This window comes from Mus musculus, chromosome 1, assembly GCF_000001635.26.
Source record: "Mus musculus strain C57BL/6J chromosome 1, GRCm38.p6 C57BL/6J".
Classification (NCBI taxonomy): Eukaryota; Metazoa; Chordata; class Mammalia; order Rodentia; family Muridae; genus Mus; species Mus musculus.
In genome coordinates, this window is record NC_000067.6 from 175679234 (window position 1) to 175700988 (window position 21755).

At 42.3% G+C, this 21755-nt stretch overlaps 3 protein-coding genes and 1 long non-coding RNA gene across 9 annotated transcripts in view; 2 read left to right on the plus strand and 2 right to left on the minus strand.

Moving 5' to 3' along the window:
- Opn3 (opsin 3) overlaps window positions 1-13668 on the minus strand; it is a 30481-nt gene extending 16813 nt beyond the window's left edge. Inside the window, exon 1 of one of the 2 annotated variants that reach the window (XM_006496642.3) lies at window positions 13599-13668. In XM_006496642.3, the coding sequence (XP_006496705.1) occupies window positions 13599-13611 (13 nt within the window). In that variant the 5' untranslated portion in view covers window positions 13612-13668. Of the gene's footprint in view, window positions 1-12936; window positions 13400-13598 lie in introns of those variants that run through there. The other variant, NM_010098.3, reaches the window with a different exon arrangement.
- Window positions 3004-9120, minus strand: Chml (choroideremia-like). Its single transcript, NM_021350.2, has one exon. The coding sequence runs from the start codon at window positions 9118-9120 to the stop codon at window positions 7255-7257; it is 1866 nt and encodes a 621-aa protein (NP_067325.2). The 3' UTR covers window positions 3004-7254.
- A 144-nt stretch (window positions 13669-13812) lies between the features above and the next one.
- On the plus strand, window positions 13813-17425 carry Gm39707. Of its 2 annotated transcripts, none has more exons than XR_865748.2 (3): window positions 13813-13858; window positions 16748-16798; window positions 17152-17425. It is a non-coding gene; the product is annotated as a predicted gene, 39707 (long non-coding RNA). The 2 variants fall into 2 exon arrangements; XR_865747.2 differs by lacking the exon at window positions 13813-13858 and adding an exon at window positions 14306-14431.
- A 1910-nt stretch (window positions 17426-19335) lies between these two features.
- The window catches only part of Wdr64 (WD repeat domain 64), a 117166-nt gene continuing 114746 nt past the window's right edge, over window positions 19336-21755 (plus strand). For 3 of the 4 annotated variants that reach the window (XR_373620.3, XR_003947245.1, XM_006497022.4), the window contains exon 1: window positions 19336-19698. Coding sequence is in view for 2 of the 4 variants with exons in the window: in XM_006497022.4 (XP_006497085.1) it covers window positions 19554-19698 (145 nt within the window). In the remaining 2 variants the exon portion in view is untranslated. The remainder of the gene's footprint in view (window positions 19699-21755) is intronic. The other variant, NM_029453.2, reaches the window with a different exon arrangement.

Below are 21755 nucleotides of genomic sequence, written 5' to 3' on the forward strand. Positions count from 1 at the left end.
TGCCTGAGGTAAATACCCTTATCTCAGTCTTACTGCACGCTGGTCGCTCCCCCTCCCCTATTTTGACAACAAAGGCTCCCAACATTCCCAATGCCTCCTAGAGGGCAGATGTCTTGGTTTGAGAACCATTGCCCTAATGGAAGATTAATAAAAGTATTAATGGCACATCTTTAAAGTAAACCTTGTGCCATTTTGAAATTGTCTTATTGCTTCATTCTAGGCTGATTCTAAAATAGGAAAATTCCTAATTACTAATTGTCTAAAAGCAAGATCTTTGGATCTTTAGCAAGATATTCCACCTTCCTTATGATGTATAATTCTTGAAACTTATTTAAAAGGTTGAATTGTAAGATTATAAGCATAATGATGCTAACTTACAAAGAATATTCTAGTTAACAATGATAAATAGGAGATGAACAGAGGAACAAGTAGATGTCAAAAGACAGACTCGGGGCCTTTAATTATATGCCATGCAGCGAAAATAAGTGATGTTGTGGTGCACATCTATACCTCAGAATTGGGAGGTGGAGAGTCACAAGGTCAAGATTATCCTTAGCTACACAGCAAGTGGAAGGTCAGCTTAAGCTATAAAACTCTGCCTCAAAGAGGCAAAACCAAGTAACACCTTGGTATAAATCCTCCCATGCAGATGTCTTCAAGAATTTATTTCCTACAAACTATAAAATGCTTGAAGATGCTATTTCCTTCCACCTACCTTCCTACCCTCCTAACACTTGCCAGTCATTCATACCCCTTGCCATTCTTCTTGTGGGTATGCACCTAGAAGCAGTTGTAAGGAAGTGTATAGAAGATTAAACATATGTGCAGCAACAGTAAATGCTAAATTGACAGGACAATTGTAGGAATAATTACTGTAAAGCCCTTGACAGCAACAGCAGGATAAATAAGTTTCACATGTGAACATAACTAACATCCCTGTCCAATCAACCCTAATCAGTCCGCTTTAATTGCACAAATTTTAATTGATAGCATGTTTGTTAGAAAGTTAACTTCTCAGCACCATCACTTCGGGTCGTGATTCATGTGTTTTGCACATGCATGTGGAACAATCCACCCTATTCAGATTCAGGACAAGTGAGACCACAGCATCTTAAGAGATTCTAGTGCATCTATATACTAATTAGGAGTCCAGGAACATCACTTAGATCTGAGGACTCACTGTGAAATGGATATAGACTTGCCCTTCCTTCCCGAGGAACCTAGTCAGTGTCCTGTGCACACTGTAGTAAATTGCTGTCCACCATTCACAAAACAGTCAAGTCACCCCATGATATGCATTGGGCACATTTTACCCAAATCATGCTAAAACATGAATGCATTCTTTCATTGATCAAAAAGAAATAGCAGGCAGTTCTAATAAAGGTTAATAAAGGGGGTTGAGGATGTGGCCAGGGTAGAGAATGCTTGCCTAATATGCAACATATCCTGGGTTCAAATCTCGAGCACTCCCAAATTAGGTGTGGACACACACCTGTAATCCCAGCCCAAGAGGGAGGATCAGAAGTTGAAATCCAAGGTCACACTCATTAAAGTTCAAAGACAGCCTGAATATATGAAATCTTGTCTCAAAAAACAAACAAAAATAGTAATAATAAAAGTTATAAAAGACTGGCGAGATGGTTCAGTGGATAAGGGACTGGACGACCAGAGCAAGGACCTGATTTTAATCCCTGGAAACTTCGTAATGGAAGGACAGACAGACCAGTTGCCTTGAGTTTGACAAGTGTACTCACTGTAGCAGCCCCCACCCCAAATGAATATATAAATGCAAATTAAAATGCAGTGCTGACACAAAGGCCAACGGGAAAGGACTTCAACCACAGAGGCAAAAAAAGCCCATTCGAAACAGAGCTTTCCTTTTGGTACTTTTAGCTTCTGTCAGTTGGCTGTTTATATTTGCACCTCGCTCACCACTCAGGATCTTGTACTTCAGACTCTAATCTCTTGTACTTCCTCTCCTCTGACAGGACACAAGCTGCTGTAGGTAAGATGAGATGGATTTCAGCAACCATTGATGGATCCAGCTTTCAGTCTTTAAGCAGCCTGTTTCCAACTACGTAACTCAAAGCTTTGGTACCCTTTTGAAGAAGTGCCACGGGCGGGGGGGGGGGGGGGGGGGTGGTTGTTCTTACAAACTGTCACTCTAAAAAGAAAAGCTTACAAAATAAAATTCGAGGAAAGGGTCATGTATTGCAAGCCAGAGGGTTGTTTTTGGTTTTCAGGGAAAAGGGGAAGGTGGTGGTAGAAAAATGTCATATAAGCTTATTAATGGCAAGGCCACCTTACCTTAGAGCAAGTGTTCCAGCAGGCTTCTCAGGTAGAGAACATGTCCTGTTTGCTTTCACATGTTTAACCATTAAACTAACTGACACCATCAGCAGCAGGTGTTTAGCTGATGTTTTATGTGAAATCACTTTGGATCACCGAAGCAGAATGAAGAAAGTATCAGCCTGTGTTCTCAGTCCCTGGGTGTATTCCTTGGCAACAGATGCCCTGCAACTGCCCAGTGGACACCCGTGAATTGACTTCATCTCCGCGGCTCTCAGATTTAAGTTTCCACAGTAATGTATGACTTTAGATTTGGATCACTATGTGATTCTCATTCTCTATCTCTTGAGACAGGATGAATGGTTGGTTATGTCCCAGGCTGTCCTCAAACTTACAGCAATCCCCCTCCTTCAGTCTCCCATGCTTTGGTATTACAGGCATGCTCTATCATGCTAGGCCATGGAAGATCTTCACATTCACCAACTGGACTGCACCTACTAATTTTATGATTTCTTAAAGTCAGACAACTGAGAGAAGAAATGAAGACAAAAAACAATCTCCACCCAAAGATTCTTCTTACAAAGTCCTACAAAAACTTTCAGCCACACATCTTTGGAGATCACCTTTTACCCTAACAGAAATGTATGTTTTTAATGTAAAGCAGAATTTACATGTTTCCAAGATATTAGTATTTTTCATCAATTGAGCACACCATTTCACCAATTAATCGTTTATTTTAGTTCTACACATTAATATCTTACAGAAACAAAAAGATCATATATTAGCCTGTAGTTACATGCCTTCTGATTCCTTTCAGTGTAGAGGTCTAAAGTTTTACACAAATGTAATCAGCACGCAATAATTTCTGGTGTAAACTAACATTGTTCTGATCCTCAGACATGTTTCCATATAATCATATATGTGCCATTTAACTCTCTGTAAGCCTATAATAACACTAGCAACACAGCAAAATTTATCCATCTCTTAGCTGGCGTTTTTAAAAAGTTGTATAAATGGAATTGCTAGAATAGCTGTTTAAAAGTAGCTTTATTTATTCATTAGTTCATTCTAAGTATTTTCCTGGGCATGTGCTACTCAAAGTGATGTCAAAAATACTGTTATAGCAGTCTGGTTAATCTCCTAAAGTAGTTCTTCAAAATGACCATGAATACACGATGTTACTGTGAGAAGACTCATGCAGATTTCAAAATAGTAGGAACTCAGTCAACATTGCTCCAAACTCTATTTTAATGCATATTAATTTGAGGATCAAGGAAATTATTTTTACTTCTTTTTTTCTCTTTTGCAACCTATCACTTTATTCTATGCACAAGAAGAACAGGAAGCCTAAAGATTTTGCACCCACTTAAAAATATTAATAAAAACAAGCCAAGCACACACCTTTAATGCCAGCACTTGGGAGGCAGAGGCAGGCAGCTCTCCTAGAGTTTGAGGCCAGCCTGGTCTATAGAGCTCCAGGACAGCCAGGGTTACACAGAGAAACCCCGTCTTGAAAAACTAAACTAAAGTAAAAATTAAAAACAAAAACAAAACAAAAAACTCTACGAAATAGCAACTGCTTTTTTATTCCACCTTCTGTCCTTGTTTATTTTTATTTTTATGGTTTTTCAGTTTAAGTTTGGTTAATGTAACTTGTCAATGTTCACTGCCAGAACATTCCTGGCACCATGACTAGGGTAAAAATCATAGTCTTATTACGTTTATGCTTAACAGTTTCATTTACAAATAAACTGCATTACTTGATGAAAAGTGGACCTAGTACCTATCTCTATACTAATGCAGTCTTCCTATGAGCAGCTTCTAAATACTTCCATCCAGATACCTAGCTAGTCTTAACTTTCTTGAATTCAGCACTACAGAAGATTTAGATAGGTTGCACAGTTATCATGCCTTAAGGACTTGAAGGGCAAAGCCCTGTATTTTCCCCTCTAAAATTTACAGTAGCTTTCCCTGCTTACTTTCCTGGATAACTTATCACAATTCTCTCAAATTACATAAAGCATAAGCTTGGTATCACAAATGATATTATAATAAAACCATTTACATACAAATACCATATGCTGGCATTACTTTAGATATGAGTTCTTATGTATTATTCAACCTGATCTTCACAGTAATTCTGTTAAGTATTATAGCTACTTTATAGACGGTGAATGGAAGCTGAAAGTGATTGCTAAGAGATCACACAACCAGTAGTGAATGATGTGAGGTCTTTCTGTGTTTATAGCATTTTCTTCAAGATAGGTCTCATGGGAGCATACTCATATTTTAAATTTAGCTCCTTCATTAAACCTTCTATTTTAGTATATTTCTTAAATTATTCTAATATAGTTATATAACATTTTAAATATATATATACATGTATGTGTGTGTATATATATCTATATGTGTGTGTGGATGCTTTTTAAATTTCCATCACTGTTGGAATCTAGAGATTTTAAGTAACTATGTATCTTGCAACTTGTGAAATTATCTTCTGTTTGTAATATGTTTGTTATAGGTTTTATAAATTATAAAGCCATAGAAATAAAATATATTTACACTGATTTCTTTCTGCATCTTTACTTTGCATTTTTATTCCAGTGACAATTTTTTCAGCCATATACAGATGAAAATAGTAGCAAGGCCTTTCATTTCTGCTTGAGAAATGGTTCATACCTGCTTTCCCAATATAAATTTGAGTTAAGTTTTAAGTAGTTGCTTATCATATTATGAAAAGCCTACAAAATCATTAGCAAACATAATTAAAGCAAATGTGAGTAAGGTTCTGGTTAGTGCAGTTAGTACTAAGGGTTCTGTCCTGTTCCTGCGGAGGTATGGCTCCTCTACTGGACACAGCCCTCTGCTCCTGAGTCACTGTAAGTAATTCTTTCTGTTTGTTGTTAGCTCTTTGCCAACACTGTATTCTGCAGCTCCCACCTACCCGGAATGAGGACCTTTGTTTGATTTTTAGAATGGAGCCCTCATTGACTTAAAATATAATTGGTGAAAAGCAGCATTTATGATTTTATTTCTTAAACATCTAGAAACTACAATAAGCCTATTCTAACTTGTTAGAAAATTAGATAATACTCCTAATAGGTTTTACTGGTTTAATACTTTTTACTGGTCTGTCTCACTTCCAACTTATTATTTTGTGATTATTTAAAGTAATGTATTCACTTCCTTAGTTTAAAACAAACAAACAAACAAACAAACAAACAAACAGTACTTTGGCCTAGTCTAATCTTTAGTTCCATTACATTCAGTTCTGTCTTTTGAAATGTCTGTTTATCTTTTACAGCTATACCTCTTTTAAATGTCTGTGGAATAATAGACTGTCGTCCTGACTGACTTTATATAGTGGGCTTGAATTGCTCTCACTTTTTACCATCCATTTTGCTGATCTTAGAATTGTTATTTTCTTAATTGCTATTTTTAGGTCATTTCAGGTATTTCAGTTGTTAGGCTAGATTTAAACCTTAAGATCTACCCAATGTTTTCACTTTGTTGTATTAAAAAAAGCAAACACTAAGACCAATCAATGGCTGTCTACTCTCAGCATGTGTCATTCATGTGAATGGCTGGCTGGCCCTGCTTTCCTCACTAAAGAGGAGTAAGAATATACTGAGAGCATACTGTAGTCCCCTTCCCACAGTACAGAGGGTTTTCACTGCTGGGGTGTAGCAGGTAGTTCTAGAGGGAAAACCTCCCGTCTCCAGGTAACAGACATGTAGTAGTCATACCCTCTGTCCATTACCAGTGCTTATGAAATTCCAGCCAACCAGGTGGCATGCTTCACCTGAGAAGCCTGGATGGGGAAATCTATCTAAAATGTAAAGTTACCTATAATCCCACATTAAGATGTACCACTGTTCCTCCCCAGGAATTCCTTTCTGATAATTTCTTAATGTCTGTCCTGAAGTATCTTTTTCTGGGGTAATTTATTAATTTATGTTAGCCTGAGTTGGGAGTTAAATATTGTCAAGTCTATAAATTTTTTTCTGAATAAATCTTGTTCCTAGTTTTCTTTATAATGTACTTCTTTTTGGTGGGAGGAGGATTGTTTTGTTTTGAAATTGTCTCAACACTGTAGCCCAGACTGGCTTGGGTTACAGCAATCCTCCTGCCTCAGTCTCCTGAATGACAGGATTACACGAGTGAGCCACCATGCCCAGATTGTGATGAATCTCCTAAATATGAATTTCTTGGACTTCTAAAAGGTATGTCTTATAAAGTAGGCGGCTAGGGTAGTCTCACTGCCTCCTGAGTTCCAACGGTCAAGCAGGTGAATGAATTCACATGTAATTATCAACCCGAAGACACAGCAGAATGCACAGCTAAACTTATCACATGGCACTTGAATTAGCTGCTACTCCTACCATCTCTATGTGTTATGTAATATACAAAAAAAAAAACCTCTCAGTTTATGATTTATGTGTCCCTCTATGTATCTGAGGTGGTACCAACAACAGTAGCGGCAGCAGTAGCTATAATAGTCCTTGGGCATTGTGTAAAAAAATAATAATAATAAAACCTAAACACAGGAGCAAGTGTGATATTCCCTTAAGGTAAACAAAGGTGCTAATGAGGGACCCCAAAGTAAAATAAAAGTGAACACCATTCAAAGATTCTGAATTCCTGGAGCCAATTCTGAAACAAAAGAGCCGAGTCACCAACAGAGCTGTTGCTGAAAGGTTAGCGGGACCCAGTATCTCACTGTTGAAGACACGTGAACAGTGTTTCTTACACAGTTACTGCTGCTTATTCTTTCATATGGCAATGTTTTGAAGCCAGGATGAAGCATTTCCAGTGTTTCCTTTTGTTTTTGAAGGTGTTATAGGATTTAAAAGTTCTTACTGTCCTTGGGGTGTCTAGCTTAGTGGTGAGTGTATTACTAACTCCAGGATTGCCAGAAGATTAAGGTTTTGAACGTAGTCAGTTCCATATGTGTTTGGAGGGTTGCTAACCCTCAGCTTCAAAGATGATGTCTTCAGGGTTTGGTGGAGGAGGGCAGAACTCTTCACTGGGAAAAATCTCTTGGAACAGTGTTTCCGCCTGCTTGACTGCATGCTCACTCCCCAGTCCCCAGTCAGGCCCAGAGCAGATGTACACATTGGAAGGTAAGCCACAGTATGAGCTTCGGCTCACTCCTGAGGAATCTCTCATATTAAAATAAAGAGCCCACAAGAGTCTTGGTTTTCGGAGTTCATCTTTGCCTGCTTCTGCTTCTGCTTCAGGAATGAATAACTGCTTCACCACAGGTTCCAAGTCTTCTCTGGCTGTTTTTGAAGAGGAACAGGTCAGGTGGACCAGATAGCTGTCCTTCATGCATGTCATGGTTGACGAACATAATTCCATGACCCGAACAGAAGTGGTTCCTGGCTCCAGAGGAGGCACTACCAAAATGGAAATCTGCTGGTCCGAATCTGTCTTCAGGATGGACTGATCTGTGATGAGCACTGCCCTTGAGATCTGCTTATATTGCACGTTTGAACATGTTTCCTTAGGAAGATAACTGTCCTCCACAATAAAGTAGTTGGCACTTATTCTCTGACCAAAGGCATCTATGATTCCTTTACATCTTCCAGAGTCTTTGTCAACTACAAGGCATTGTACTTTATGGCGAAGACAATAGACTCCACCAAAAACTGCACACATCCTGCAGAAACACTGGGGAATTTCTCCGTGGCCGTATAAAGGAAATATAAAGGGAGTATTGCCAAACCGTCCAAGACACTGAAGAAAGGTTTTTGTTGCTTGAAGGCCATCTAATGTAGTGCAAGATGATTCTGATGTCATTGCAATTGAGTGTAGTATGAAGTGCTGGAGATTAGGTGTTAGTTTTTTAGTTTTTAAGTAGTCAGAAAATGAACACTGTTTGAAATCTTGGTATTCATCAGAATGTTGTTCATAGTCTAAACAGAATGTAAGAAACTTCATTAGCATTCTCTTTTCAACCATACTGAGCTCTTTACTATTAAAGACATCTGCTCTGGAGCAAGGCACCTGTTCTACCTTCCCTTCCCAAAATGCAAGGATCCTAGTGACATTCTTAAATTCTGCATAACGACTAACATTTGATTTGATTAGAAGATCAATCAGTGACCCTTGAGAATACAGCGGCTTTGATACCAAGTCAATATTAAATCTCCGGCTCTCCTTAACCATTTGAGAGTAAGTAATCCTATTTCTCTTTGGTTGTTCAATGCTGTCTTGTACAACAAGTTTGTGTTCACCTTTATCTTCACCTGAAACTGTGTGCATATCCGTCTTATCGCCACAGTACTTTTCTTTCTCCAGTGAGTCCTCCACATTAGCTGAGGGTAGTGAAAGCTCTCTATCACTTTCCTCTGTATGTCTAGAAGGCACTTCATAGCTTGTAGAGTAAGCTGACTGCCTTTCTTTGGGCAAGCTTGCAGAATCCAGAGAGTCAGCCGGAGTAGCAGATGCCTCTAGGGGGGAACTTCTCTGCAGAGTCTCGGTGTCTTGCACGCTGTCCTCCACATCTTGACTAGCATAACAGAAGACTTCTGTGTGCTGAATAGTTTCATCCTTCTTGCGAAGAGAGATGGCTTCTTCTGTTTCATGGATCAGGTCTTGCCATGTGGCGGTCACGCCTTCCTCGCTGTCATGGTTCTGTTGATAGTCCTTCAGCCAGGACTGCAAACCTGTAAAGCTGAAACTCGCCCAATTCCCTCCATAGTAACTCCTTGAGTCAACATGCAGAACTCTCTGTCCACTTCTTGAACATGCAGCTGCCAGGATGGACTCCGGCAAGCCTGTCCCTATTATTACCACATCAAACTCTGTGGGAAGCTTCTCCGCCATCCTAGGAGCTGATGAAGCTTCGGGCCACAGCTGATGAAAGAACACCGTATAGATCTAGGTTGAGGGCTCTTCTGAGGTACTGATGCTGTAATAAAATCTCGACTTGTGATGTTCATTCGGAAACACTGAGTTTTTAAGTCCTAAGCTTTTAACTGTTACAATTTTTAAACATTAAAAAAAAAAAGTCAGTAGTTTGGAAAACACGACAAAGTGCATGTAACCATTATCTGAGAATACGCAAACGGCTGTGTCCTTTCCATTTCTGCATTTCACCATAGCGGTAAATGTTACCATGCATCACATATGCGTGTGTGCTGGAACTCTTCTCTGAAAGAAGAAAATTCAAGAAAAGAACACAATTGTAAATAATAGAAAAGCAATTTCATGCAACAGCAATTCCAATCCACTGGAGCCTGACTTGTTCATGTGGATAGAAACCTCTACCCAAAGCAATTCATTAAATGCTTCCTAACAGTTCTTCTAATGAACAAAAGGTATTTTGTATATCCTCCCCTGAAGTCAGGCAACACTGTTGTGAGGCATAGACACAATATCCCAATAAATTAAAAATAATATTATATAATTACTGATTTTTAATAAAATATTTAGACAATACCATGAGATTAGACTAAAAGAACTATGTGGCTTTACTGTGTTAATGTAAACACGTTATGCATTATGATCATGCCAACATAATGGAGAATATTACTGTGGCCAGGGAAGTCTGTAATTAATCCCAGAACAGCTGTAGAGAAGATTTTTACATCTCTAACTACCCCACGGATCTTGCAGTAGATACATGAGACACTCAGATATTCAGATATTACAAAAGAATTAATTCAATAACTAGCACTTTAAAATACGTTAAGTATATGTAAGAGCAAGCCTAAGGGGAAAGAGTCTTACAACATTTTCAGTATCAAAGTACATGTTTAAGCTAAAAAGGAAAGTCATGGTTACCTATTTAAAACACTGTATCATAAGTAGCATCTATTCTTCACATCTAAATAAAGAAATATTTGCATTTTGTCAGACTATCGTGGCAGCCATTTCATTTCTAAGGAAATGATGAAAAAAAAAGCTGCTTCTGTTGCCTTCCACCACAACGCTGGCTACAGCCCGTGTGATGCTAGATGTGGCTGCCAGCTGCTCCCTTTGGACACACTCACCTGGAAGTCTGCAGGCTACCACACTTACACACCCCACTGCCAGCCTTTTGATTGCTCATCATATACTGTAGCAGTAAGTGTTCTTTGGCTCCTCTACTTTTCACTACCATTAAATCTGCTGACATCTAAGTGCAGGTCCAAGGAAGAGAATGGTTATTCTGACATTTATAAAATAAGCCATTCAGTTGGGATTTAAATGAACTTTACTAGGTCACCGACTGGACGGATCAGTTTAACTGAAACAGTGATCCTAACAAGGCCAGCTGGTGGAAACCTCTGACCAAGATTATCAGGGATTCCTCTTATTTTTAGCCTTCTCCGAGATGCCAGGAGCAGAGCCCAAAATGAAGCAATTGCCTGGTCCCCTTGTGCATATATATATGCAAGAATTTGTGAACTGCTTACTCTCGCTTCTAGCAGAGTACAAAGCGGGAGAGAAAACCTATGAGGATATCTAAAGTATAAACATGCATGCACTTCCTCCAGGCATAGAACAAGGCTGAGGTGGTAGTAAGAGGGGAGGGGGTTATAAGCACCAAGGGTACATACAGAACACAATACCCTTCAGAAATACAAAGCAAATGGGATAGATGACATTAACCACAGAAAGCTCAATAGTAGATAACAAAGATGGGGAAACTGGCAGCCTTCGAGAATGAATGGCTTGGGAAAGCCCAGACAATGGGGTAGCCATAAGACCCACCCTTGTACCGTCAGACCAGTACCATCAGCATCACCAAAGCCTGAAGCAAGCAGCTAGCAACTTCCAGCAGTTAAAATTGCCCTCTCCTTCAGTACTCAGAATTGATTAGTCCTGGTTTAGGAACAGAAAAGGGAAGAGTCTTCTCCATCTCCATCCTTTACCCTACTCAAGAGCATATTCTGGGCAAAGAAATTACTTGCTAAGAATGCTGTGCGGTCTGAAGTCACCTCACTCTACACTTGTCTCCAGGAAGTAACTTATTTTCAAGCCTCTAACCCCAGAAGATCTACATCAGATTTTAGGATGGGAATAAATGACATGATTCAAAGAAAGACTGGATGCCCTGAATAAAGGAACCCTCGGGTAAAACCAGGGCGAATGTTTCTTGTAGTCTTTAAAAAAAAAAATCTCTCCTGGTGCTGACAGACCCCAGCAGGAATTCAGAAGGGGAAGAAAGGGCAGAGAGGATTCTGGAAGATAGGATTGGCAGAGCAAGCCAGGGAGAGCCAGGGTGGGTGCTGCAGACATAAGAAAACTCAACCCATTCCTTTTTATTCGGTTTCAGATGGAGACACTGAACACCACAGCACAGAAAAGTACTTCACAGAAAGAAAGGACTTTAATGTCTTCAAACAAACACCTGTCGCTACCCCCAGGGCTTTTCTGCAAGCTGTCCTGACACATCACCTTTTTTAAAGATCAATCCGCCTAAATGCCCCCCCACCCCGAAAAACATTTTTAAGGTAACAGAGAGAATAATCATATAGTCAACCCATATTACTACTCGCATCCTCTTACAGACCTTCCTCTAGGTTCAATATTGTTATGTAAAGAAATCCTTAGATCAATGTTTATTAGGGGAAAGCATCAGAATTGTCAATCAGTGAAAAACCATCATGACTCCTAAATTTTGTTTTAAAACTTTAAAAAGGAAATGATGACAAACACCGTGAGATTTGGGTTTGCCACATGTAAGTTGGCAAATAACAATTGTCAAGGATATTACAGAGACGTTTTTCTCTAAGATCTGGCAAGATCAAGTCAATAGTAAATTATCAATGTGTTTTTAAGGTTTGTGAAAGGGACTTTAAGCCTTAAGAAATATCCATTTCTATTTTAAATCGTTATACAAACAAAATCCCTAGGGGACACACACACACACACGTTTTTCCCAGGCTTAGAATACTGGATCAGTCAACCTTCAACCTGTCAATTCTCAATATAAATCTTCAAGAAAGCAACAAGTTCTACTTCAATTAAATGTACTGGCTGCCCTGCTAATTATGAGTTGGACTCCTTTGCGCCATTTGTAACCTCTGGTGTGACAGAACCTATGTACAGGAAATTAAAAAAAAAAAAAAGTCTCATCCCCTAGGAAGCATTCAACTGTTTATAATTGCTAACGAGTGAAAGGGGGTAAAATACTGCGTTATTTAGGATTCTACATGTCATTCTGAGGAACAAATACTAAATTTGTGAATTAAATCTCTCCTTGTTCTCGCCTCCACTGTTCAGGAGTTGACTTTTTTCTTGCATCTCTTGACTCTACAGGGCCTCATTTCTTTCTCCCTCTGTAAAGTCCACTGTGAGCTGCCCTGTTGAGAGCTACAGTAGGAAGTAAAAATAGATGAGGGGAAATAAGATGGCCAGCGGCAGGGAGACTTTGGAAAGTGCTACAGAGGCAGGAGGGGCTGGGGTTGGTGACTGGCTGGGAAGAAGGGTGTGTAAATCCAGGCAAGGAGGGAAACAGAGTTGGGGATGAAGACCAGATGAAAGGGAGAAGGGAGGCGAGGGTTGGGTATCTAAGGGAGGTTCTCGAGGAGAGAGAGGGAGTTGTGGGTGATGACTGGCTATCAGGGACGATCCCGGGGAGGACGGAGGCCCAGAGCTGATGTACCCGGGGGAAAGTTGAGAGGCAAGGAGAACGCGTCCCGGGCGACTCACCAAAGAGGCTGCCGCTAAACCCGTCCCACGCGCAGCCCACGGCGTCCCACACCCAGCCGTTCCGCAGGCACGACGCGAAGGTGAAGGTGACTCCGAACAGGGATACCAGCAGGTCGCCCAGGCTCAGGTTGACCAGGAAGAGGTGGGTGGGCGTGCGCAGTCTCGGGAACTTGGAGTAGAGAAGCAGCACCAGCAGGTTGCCGCCGACGCCCAGCAGCGCGAGGCAGCCGAGTAGCAGCGCCAGGCGCTCGTACGCGGTGGGGCTGAAGAGAGGCGCGGGGCTCCGCGTGCCCGCCGGTGCTGCGCCCTCGGCGCCCGCCCCGTCCTCCCAGTAGCCCTGGTCGCCACTACGGTTCCCCGAGTACATGGCCCGACGCCGGCGCGCCGTGAGAGAGAGGGCTCGGTGAGCCGGGCGGCCCGAACAGGGTGGATCTCACGCTCTGCGGGCCGCTCAGGCCATTGTGCCCGGGAGCCGCGCCAGGCCCGCCCAACCCGCGCGCACCCGAGGCCCCGCCCTTCGGTGCTAGGACCCCGCCCCACCGCATGAAACTCCGCCCTCCTAGCGTTCTTGCTATCCCACCCTCCCGCGTGGGTCCCGAGCCCCACTAGCTAGCACTTGCAGTCCCTCCCACGGGACCTCCCTGGAGGCCACGCCCTTCTACCTTGCGGCCTCATCCATACGGCAGCCGTTTTGGCCCCGCCCTCCTAAGACTCTTCCGCAGTCTGGCCTGCGGCTCCTCCCTCCCGGAATCTCCTGTTACCCCGCCCTCTGACTCACACCCTTGGCCCCGCCCTCCGGCATACAGCTCCGCCTTCTTAGAACCTCTGACCGCGCCTCTGAGCTGTGGCCCCGCCCTACTGCTTTAGCGGCCCGCCCCTTTTCCCCCCTCCCACCTCCCGGGCGCGTTCCCGCCCAGCAGAGGTGAGTTTCAGAGACCAGTGAGCTCTTGCTCTGCTTCCTTCACCCTTAAGCCGAGGTGGAAACCTGAACAGACTGTACAGAAAAAAAGAGAAAGTAAACTCCCTTACGGAGGTAAATTAGCCACAGCGGATCCTCACAGCCCTCAACGGACTCTAAAGCATCTCGTCCATTCACCCGTTAAGTCACTCACCCTAGCATACACTCATTCATAAATATTTATGAACGCCTGCGCTTAACTCAGTTAAGCATGCTGAATGAAATACTCTCTTTCCTGGGAAGCTATAATAACACCCACCCCCACCTCATACACCCAATAGAAAGAAAACAAAACACTGAAATGCCCGAAGTAGAGCGCCAGCGAAATGATCTCATAAACAGGGAACCTGACGTTAAAAACAAACAAACAAACGCAGCAGGCTGAGTCTCAACTACCTTAGAGCTGGAAGATATGTCCCAGCGTTTATGACAGTGTTCTGAGCTGCCACTCTCAGAGCCCCAGAATAAGGAAGGAAATAGCATCAGAGTGACACCCAAGTCACCCTTCCACTGGATCCCAAGCCTTCTCAGTCTGCAGTAGGTACACCTGATACACAATCCAGTCCAAATGCTTCTCTGGAGGTGATCTCTTGAGCAGTGCCCCGCCCCCTAAGGCTTCAATCCAAATCTAGCAGGTATAGAGAGGATATATTTAGAACAGCACGCATTTTCCACTGGACCTTTCCCCAGCAGCAATGCAAATATAGAACAAGTCAAATATAGATTGTGAACGTCACTTCTTTAGGCCTGCTTTCTCTGTCTCCACTGCAGTCCCCAACGACTACCCACGAGAGGAAAATGTCCCGAGCTGCATGCACCTGAAGATGTCATAGGCACTAATGACTGGTTTGTGGAAACTAAATTGGTGTGCACCAGTGTCCACCCCTCCTCCCACTTGTGTTAGACTCAGTGCATCTCAAAAGTCTTCAATAGTCAGCTAAGTGACGAGATAGCTTGATACCCTGCTGCACTGAGCACTTGACTAAGAGGTTGTGTGTGCCAGCTTCAAAATCTTGATCTTATTTTTAAGACTTCTAACCTGAATTCAGCATCTACAAGGCCTTTGACCTCACCTGCCCTGAAAAAAAAATGTTTTTAATTTTGTGGTTTAGATTTATAGGACCATTTAATAAGTTCTTTGTGCCTCTGACGTCTCACTATAGTAGTCTTCCTACAGTAGGATTGCAACGTTAGTGGAAGGAAGAAAGGAAAGAGTCCTGATTTTTTTTTCCTAAAATATTCATTCTTTGGCACACAGTCTTCTTCTCCTAAAGCTTTCTAGAGGTGTTGAGAGAAGACAATGCTGACCAAATTGGTTCATACATGAGATGCCAGATGCTAAGTGCCATAAACAATTATAAGGCAGAGAAAATAGAGGTGTATATGCTAGCAGAATACTCCCTTCCAGGCAGCTAGGACTAGGATCTTAAAGCCTAGACCCACAGGGACACACCTACTCCAACAAGGCCGCACCTCCACTCCCTGGCTCAAGCATATACAAACCATCATAAGAGGAAAGAGAAAATAAATGTGCTGTTACTTAGACAGCTCTGCATTGAACTCTAAACAAGACCTATGTGCCAAGGGAGGACTCTATTTGCCCCTTTGGAGGGAAACGAGGGCACCAGTATAGCAGAATAATAGGAGATGAAGATAGAGAGGTAAGTAGGTGAGCAGCTGTGCTTTGGCCTCTACTGTATCAACATAATAAGGTTGATACAATAGACCTATAAGGTCCAGAACATTGCCTGCGCAAGAGGTGTGAGTGCAATGAATAAAAACAGTAAGAGCCTCTGGGGGAAATGGTTAACATTTTGATAATTGACAATAGTTATTATAATAATCCTGTGAACTGTTAAGGTCTTTTAGTAGAGTTGATACACATAAGCAAGATACTGCATATATGATTTTGTTAATAAAAATGTTTCTTGTACATTTCAAAATTAGGTCTTTATGGGAGTTATGGTTTAAGTGGAAAATTCCCTATGGGTTTGTGTGCTTGAATACTTGGCCCCTGTCTGGTGGCACTGTTATGGGAGCTTATGGAATCTTTGGCATGGAATCATTCCCCCAATAGATCATCTCCAAAGTGACCCAGACAAGCCAAGCAGTGCCTGGTCCTTCAGGCCTGTGTACTGCTAAGAATGCAAGCCCTGGCCACAGGCATCATCAGGTGCTAACATACATTCTTTCCAGGAGAGTTTTTCCTTGGCTTATTCCTGGAGCTGGGTCTGATCATGGTGAACCAGATGTAAAGCAACCTGCTACCCTGCCTTGGTTAGTCGTTGGTTTTGTTTGTTTGTCTGTTTGTCTGTCGGTTGGTTTTGTTGTGTTGTTTTCCCAACCTGACACAAGCTAGAGTTTGTGGGGAAAGCAAAGAACCTCAGTTGAGAAGATGCTCGCACTAGACTGGCCTGCAGGAAAGCCCGTGGAGCATATTTTTGATTAATGGAGGTATATGAGCATCCAGTCCTGGGTTGTATAAGGCAGCAGCCTAAGAAAAACACAACTAGCAAGCCAATAAGCAGTATTCTTCAACGGATTCTACTTCAGTTCCTGCCCTGAGTTCCTGCCCTGGCTTCCTTCAATGATGGACTATGATGTGAAGGTGTAAGATAAACTAAACCCTTTCTTTCCCAAGTTGCTGTTGGTCATGTTTTGGGTTTTTTTTTGGGGGGGGGGGTTCCCTCAACATCCTTCCACCATGTATGGATGAGTAGAAAATGCCCACAGGAGGAATGGACATTTAGCAGCTACTGACGGCTAGAGCTTTGATGATTCCCAATCATCAGAACGATGAGAAAGGAAACACTGATGTTTGTAAATTACTCAGTGGGACGTATTTTATTGCAGCAACAGGAATGGACCAAGACCAATGCAACAGAAGATATAACATCTAATATAGTAAGCGATAACTTCACTTTAACACGTTTATTTTTTTAAAGTTTGTGTGTGTTTGTGTGTGTGCGCTTGCCCACACTCATGTTTGCAAGAGTGCAGGTCCCTGTGGAAGACAGGAGGGGGCTGCTGATGCTGGTTTTTAAGCTACTTCATTGGTTTCTTATACCTCTCCCTCCCTGGCAACCCTTACTCCTTCCAACACCCCAACACTAGGTAGGAGAGAAAGAAGGATAAAGGGGGAAGGAAGCAATGTCTCTTTAGAGCACTTCCTGCTGATTAGGGGCACTGAACTCCTTGGGGGCAAGTCCAATCTTAATAGTCAGGATATCTCTAACTTCTGATCTCTTTTCTCACAGGAACTAGCAGGAGGACTTGTCATGTCCTCTCCTTTAGAGTGCTCGGACACCCCTCTCCTCCCAGGGCTCTGGCATTTATACCCTCTCCAGAGTCCTCAGGATTAAACTCTCCAAAGCTGGCAGAATCACAATCTTGCCAGAGCATACACGAGGCAAATAGTCAGCGGCTGTGGATAATCTGCGGCAGCCCCTACATCCCACACCTGGGGTTGAAACAATGAACAGAACTGGATTTGTAAAGGAAACCAAAACTCTCACTACAGAGGGCCTTGGAGTTCCCTAGAACTGGAATTGCAAACAGTTGGGAGCTGCCTGATGCTGAGTGCGGGTCCTCCAAGCGTACACCTACTTTTAAGTACTGTCTTCCCACTCTCACCAATAATCTCACCAATAATCCTGAAAGCATTCCAATTTCTAACTATTTTGTAAAACTTGTTACTTTTTAGTTTGATTGTGCAAAGCCTAAAGACAGTCCACATACCTGTGTGCGGCTGGTTCTCGTGTGTATCAAGCACGTGCTGACGTCAGGACTCTACGCCAATGCTTTGCTGGAACACCTTTTAACCATTTAGCCTCATGACTTGTTACCTCCCCTGCAGGATTCTGCCAAATATCTTTTTGTTAAGTAATTGTTTATTACACACACACACACACACACACACACCCCACTCCAGTGCACACACCTTTACTCAGTCTTCAGAGCATTTACCACCTTCTGGAATACCATGCACGTGCCTGTTTTCACCATTAGATTGTAAGCTCAACACACCATTCGCTCACTATTCTATCACTACTACCTAAGTACCTGCTAGCATAAGTAGGTGTCTGATAAGTATGCGCTGAATGGATGGATGAGGAAATAGAAGAATTCATGGATGAGGATTGTAGGAAAGATAGTTCCTAGGATGTTGCCAAATAGTATTTGGATGGGAGAAAAGGAATAAAGAATAAATAGTGTGAGGAGATTCTCTAAGTAAGATGTTTATAGGAATTTACTCCCCTAATAGCTCATAGTGAGAGGATGAACACCTGGTACTCAAAACAGGAGTGCCCCCTAATGCCACTCGCTTCAATTCTGAACTCAGGATTGCACAAGATGGTTTAAAAGATGCACTACCAAGGAATAGGGACTCTATCTGTCTCACATTTCCATGAGTTGACTGTTGATGAACATGTTGATGAATAGACTTTTATAAAACACTGGGGAGGGCTGGGGGCTGGAGACATATCTCCATTGATAAAGTATTTGTTGCACAAACATAAGGCCATGAATCGAGATTCCCCAGCACGCACGTTAGAAGATAGGCACAGTGGGCTAGGCAACTGGAATACTGGTGCTCAGGATGCAGAGGCAGATGGATGCTTAGGGCTTGTTGGCCACCTAATACAGTCAATACAGCTTCAGGTTCCGGAGAGATCCTACATCAAAGATGAAAGTACAGCGTGTGTAAGAAAATGGGCAGTATCATCCTCAGGCTTCCTTGTGCAAACGTATTCACAGCGGAGCATTTGTGTGCACATGTGCGGGCACACAAACACAGTTGGAGATTGGAGAACTTGAATCAGAGGTAAGCATTTGGACTCAGTGGAATCAGACGTTAATTTTAATGGAAAAAACAAGCAGAAAGGCCTCTTCTCCTTCAACTGGCTCCCCCCGAAAAATGTCCTCTCAAGGACACCTTCCTTATCCTTGGCTCCTTTTAGTATTTTAACTAAAGTAAGTGCATAAAGAGAAGGAAGGAAGAAAGAAAGAAAGAAAGAAAGAGAGAAAGAAAGAAAGAAAGGCTTTCATTCTCCACAACTTCTAAAAATATCTTTATTGGTGCCAAGTAAGACAGGAGATGAAAATATATTTTCATCCTCACAGGTTCATCTTCCATATCCAGGAGAGCTATGGGAACAAATGTAAACTTTACTCTCTGTAGTACCTTGAGGGAGACAGGAGGCTGGGAGTGAGAAGAGACATTCATTCCGATTAAAGTAATGCCTGGATTCCTTCCTTTACCCTTCCATTTTCTCAATAGGCAGACACACACACACACACACACACACACACATACACACACCCTGCAGGAGGTGGATCCCAATCTGCTGTGGGACTTACAGAGACACTGTGACCTAATGAAGTCCCCATGATGGCCAATGTTAACATTATGAGGTCAGGACCCTTCACTAACACCCCTGCCTCTATGAAATGCAGCAGGCCTCAGCTGTCCTCCTGCTAACCTGCTAGAAACAACTCTTACTCCTTGTTCCTCTAGAACAGGGATATAAAAGTCAGAGGAATGAGACCTAGGGCAAAAGTTGAAACAGCAGACACATTATAAGAACTAGAAGCATTTCCACATTGGCAAGTTTGCAGTATTATTTCTGCGCAGAAATAAGAGACTCCCTATGTCTGTATGGATGCCAAGGATGAGAAGCGGTTCAACCTCGCGCTGCAGATCAACAATTTCAAAGCGTCCTTGGTTGAGTTCAATAAACTGGTTGAACAGACAACAGCCCAGAAAAAGGAAGAAAGAGCAGGCATATTTATACCAAAAGAAGGTAAGATGGATGGTTACAGGGAAGTCCATCTGGATTCGTTGATTAGGTCATCGGAGAAAAGCAGTCTTGTTTAAACCCAAGACACTGAATGGGGGACCAGACCTGAGTTCTTTCTTTGTCCCCGACATACTTAGCTAGGCATGAGGAAGCCTTTTGTATTTACCTGTAATATAAAGAGTTGGATTAAATAGCATTAAGAGTTTATATTCCAGACACTATCAGTCACAGGCCCACCTGAGACTCAGTATAGCATAGTGAACACGCAGGAGGCCCTCTGTGTCTCTGTGTTACCCAGCTTAACTAGAACTGGAATAAAATGCAGTCCACTTTGCTTGGGAAAACAATGGGAGTTAGAGAGGAGTCACCTGCCCAAGTCTCTTAAGAGTCAGAAGGGTTCAGATCTTTCCGGAAGTTCTCTGGATCTTGGCTGAGCTCTCTATAAAGCGCTCAACAAAGCTTGAATTTCCCTCCTGTCAGCTTGTTTTACCTCTTGCTACAATTGATTCTCCAAACTCTCACCATGTTTTTAAATTGTTGATGGGGCTTCTGTTTCTCTCAGCCAAGTTTCCTATCCTAGGAGAGAGCCAGGCACAGAGCCTAGAATTCGTTCTCTCTCCCTTTTCCTCTAGCCCAATACTTCCTAAGTCAGCAGCCCTCCTCCCCTCCTCTCCAACACTGTCAATTTGCTGCAACAACCTCAGAAGTCTCTTTTTCCACCAGCTTTGCCCTTTGATTCTAAAAATATACTCTGTCAACTCGTCCTTGACTCTCTTCCCTTAAGATATTCCTCCATGTCTCCTCTCTGCTTCTCTGCTAAATTTCCCTACAGCATCTCTGCCTTTCTCTCATCCACTCCAGGCTGGCTTCCCTCATTTTTGCTGAAAATATATTCAGTATCTAACACTGTTGCCAAATTCAGATAAGTTGTGGTTTTTTTCTTTCTTTCTTTTAGACGGTCTCACTATGTAGCCCAGGCTGGTCTGAAACTTGATATCCTCCACTCCCAGTTTGTCCAGGTGTGCACCACCAAGGCTGACTTTGCTATCACGTTTCAGCCCACGTGACCATTTCACTGCAGGAACACTGGTCTGGTCTCCTCTTCTGCTCTGAGAAGCTCCTCCCTCCATGCTCCTCCCCCTGTGTGTCTTGACAGTCTCTTCTGGTTTTGCTCATTTCTCTTTCTTTCTTTTTCTTTCTTTTTCTTTTTCTTTTTTTTTTTTTCTTTTGTCGTTTGTCCTGAGTTTCTGCCTAGTGTGTTCTTGCCCAAGTCTTATGGCATGAATGCTGGCTGCCTAGTCTCCAGAGCCGTGTAGTTAGCATCACTTTTGAGAGGAGTCTTCATAATATATAATCATAGTTCTCTCAGATTGTTCTAACACCTGCTGGGAGTCTTCCATCCAGACTTATTCCTTCTGATATATTTCTACAACGAGTTTTTCCTCTAGCTCTGCCACAATCCTGGTTTACTAACTCACCTTTAGAATCTGTACATGCCATCTTGCTGAGCATGAGTCACGCCTCAACCTTTCCGGCATCAACGTCTGGCACCTTCAATCCTGTCAGAGGCTTTTCAACATTTCTAAATATGTCATAGTGGTTTTTTTTTAAATATTTACTTATTTACTTTGTAAACTGAAACTGTAGCAACTGAACTACATCCTCATGCCTGAGCTGAACTTTTCAGGAAAAAAAAAAAAAAGGCAAATCTATGTTTAAAATGCCACATGGCTGTGGACCATGTGAGCTTTGTCACCAACCAGTCCTGACTTAGTGCCCTCTCATCTATCACACAAAACTTTGGAGTTGTATTAGTAGACCACTGACTTCCACCAAATCCGAAGCTAAGATGCCATCGGATAGAACCTAATTCGTCAGCAGTATTTTGCCTGCTTTGATATTCCCATCAATGGGTCTGAAAATGCCATGTCATGACCTTTTTGTTGTTGTTGTTATTGTTGTTGTTGTTGTGTGGCTATGAAAGCGTACCATGGCCACATTGGAATATGTTATTCAGGACAACTTGAATCTGTTCCCAAGCTATGGTCACTCAAACCTGG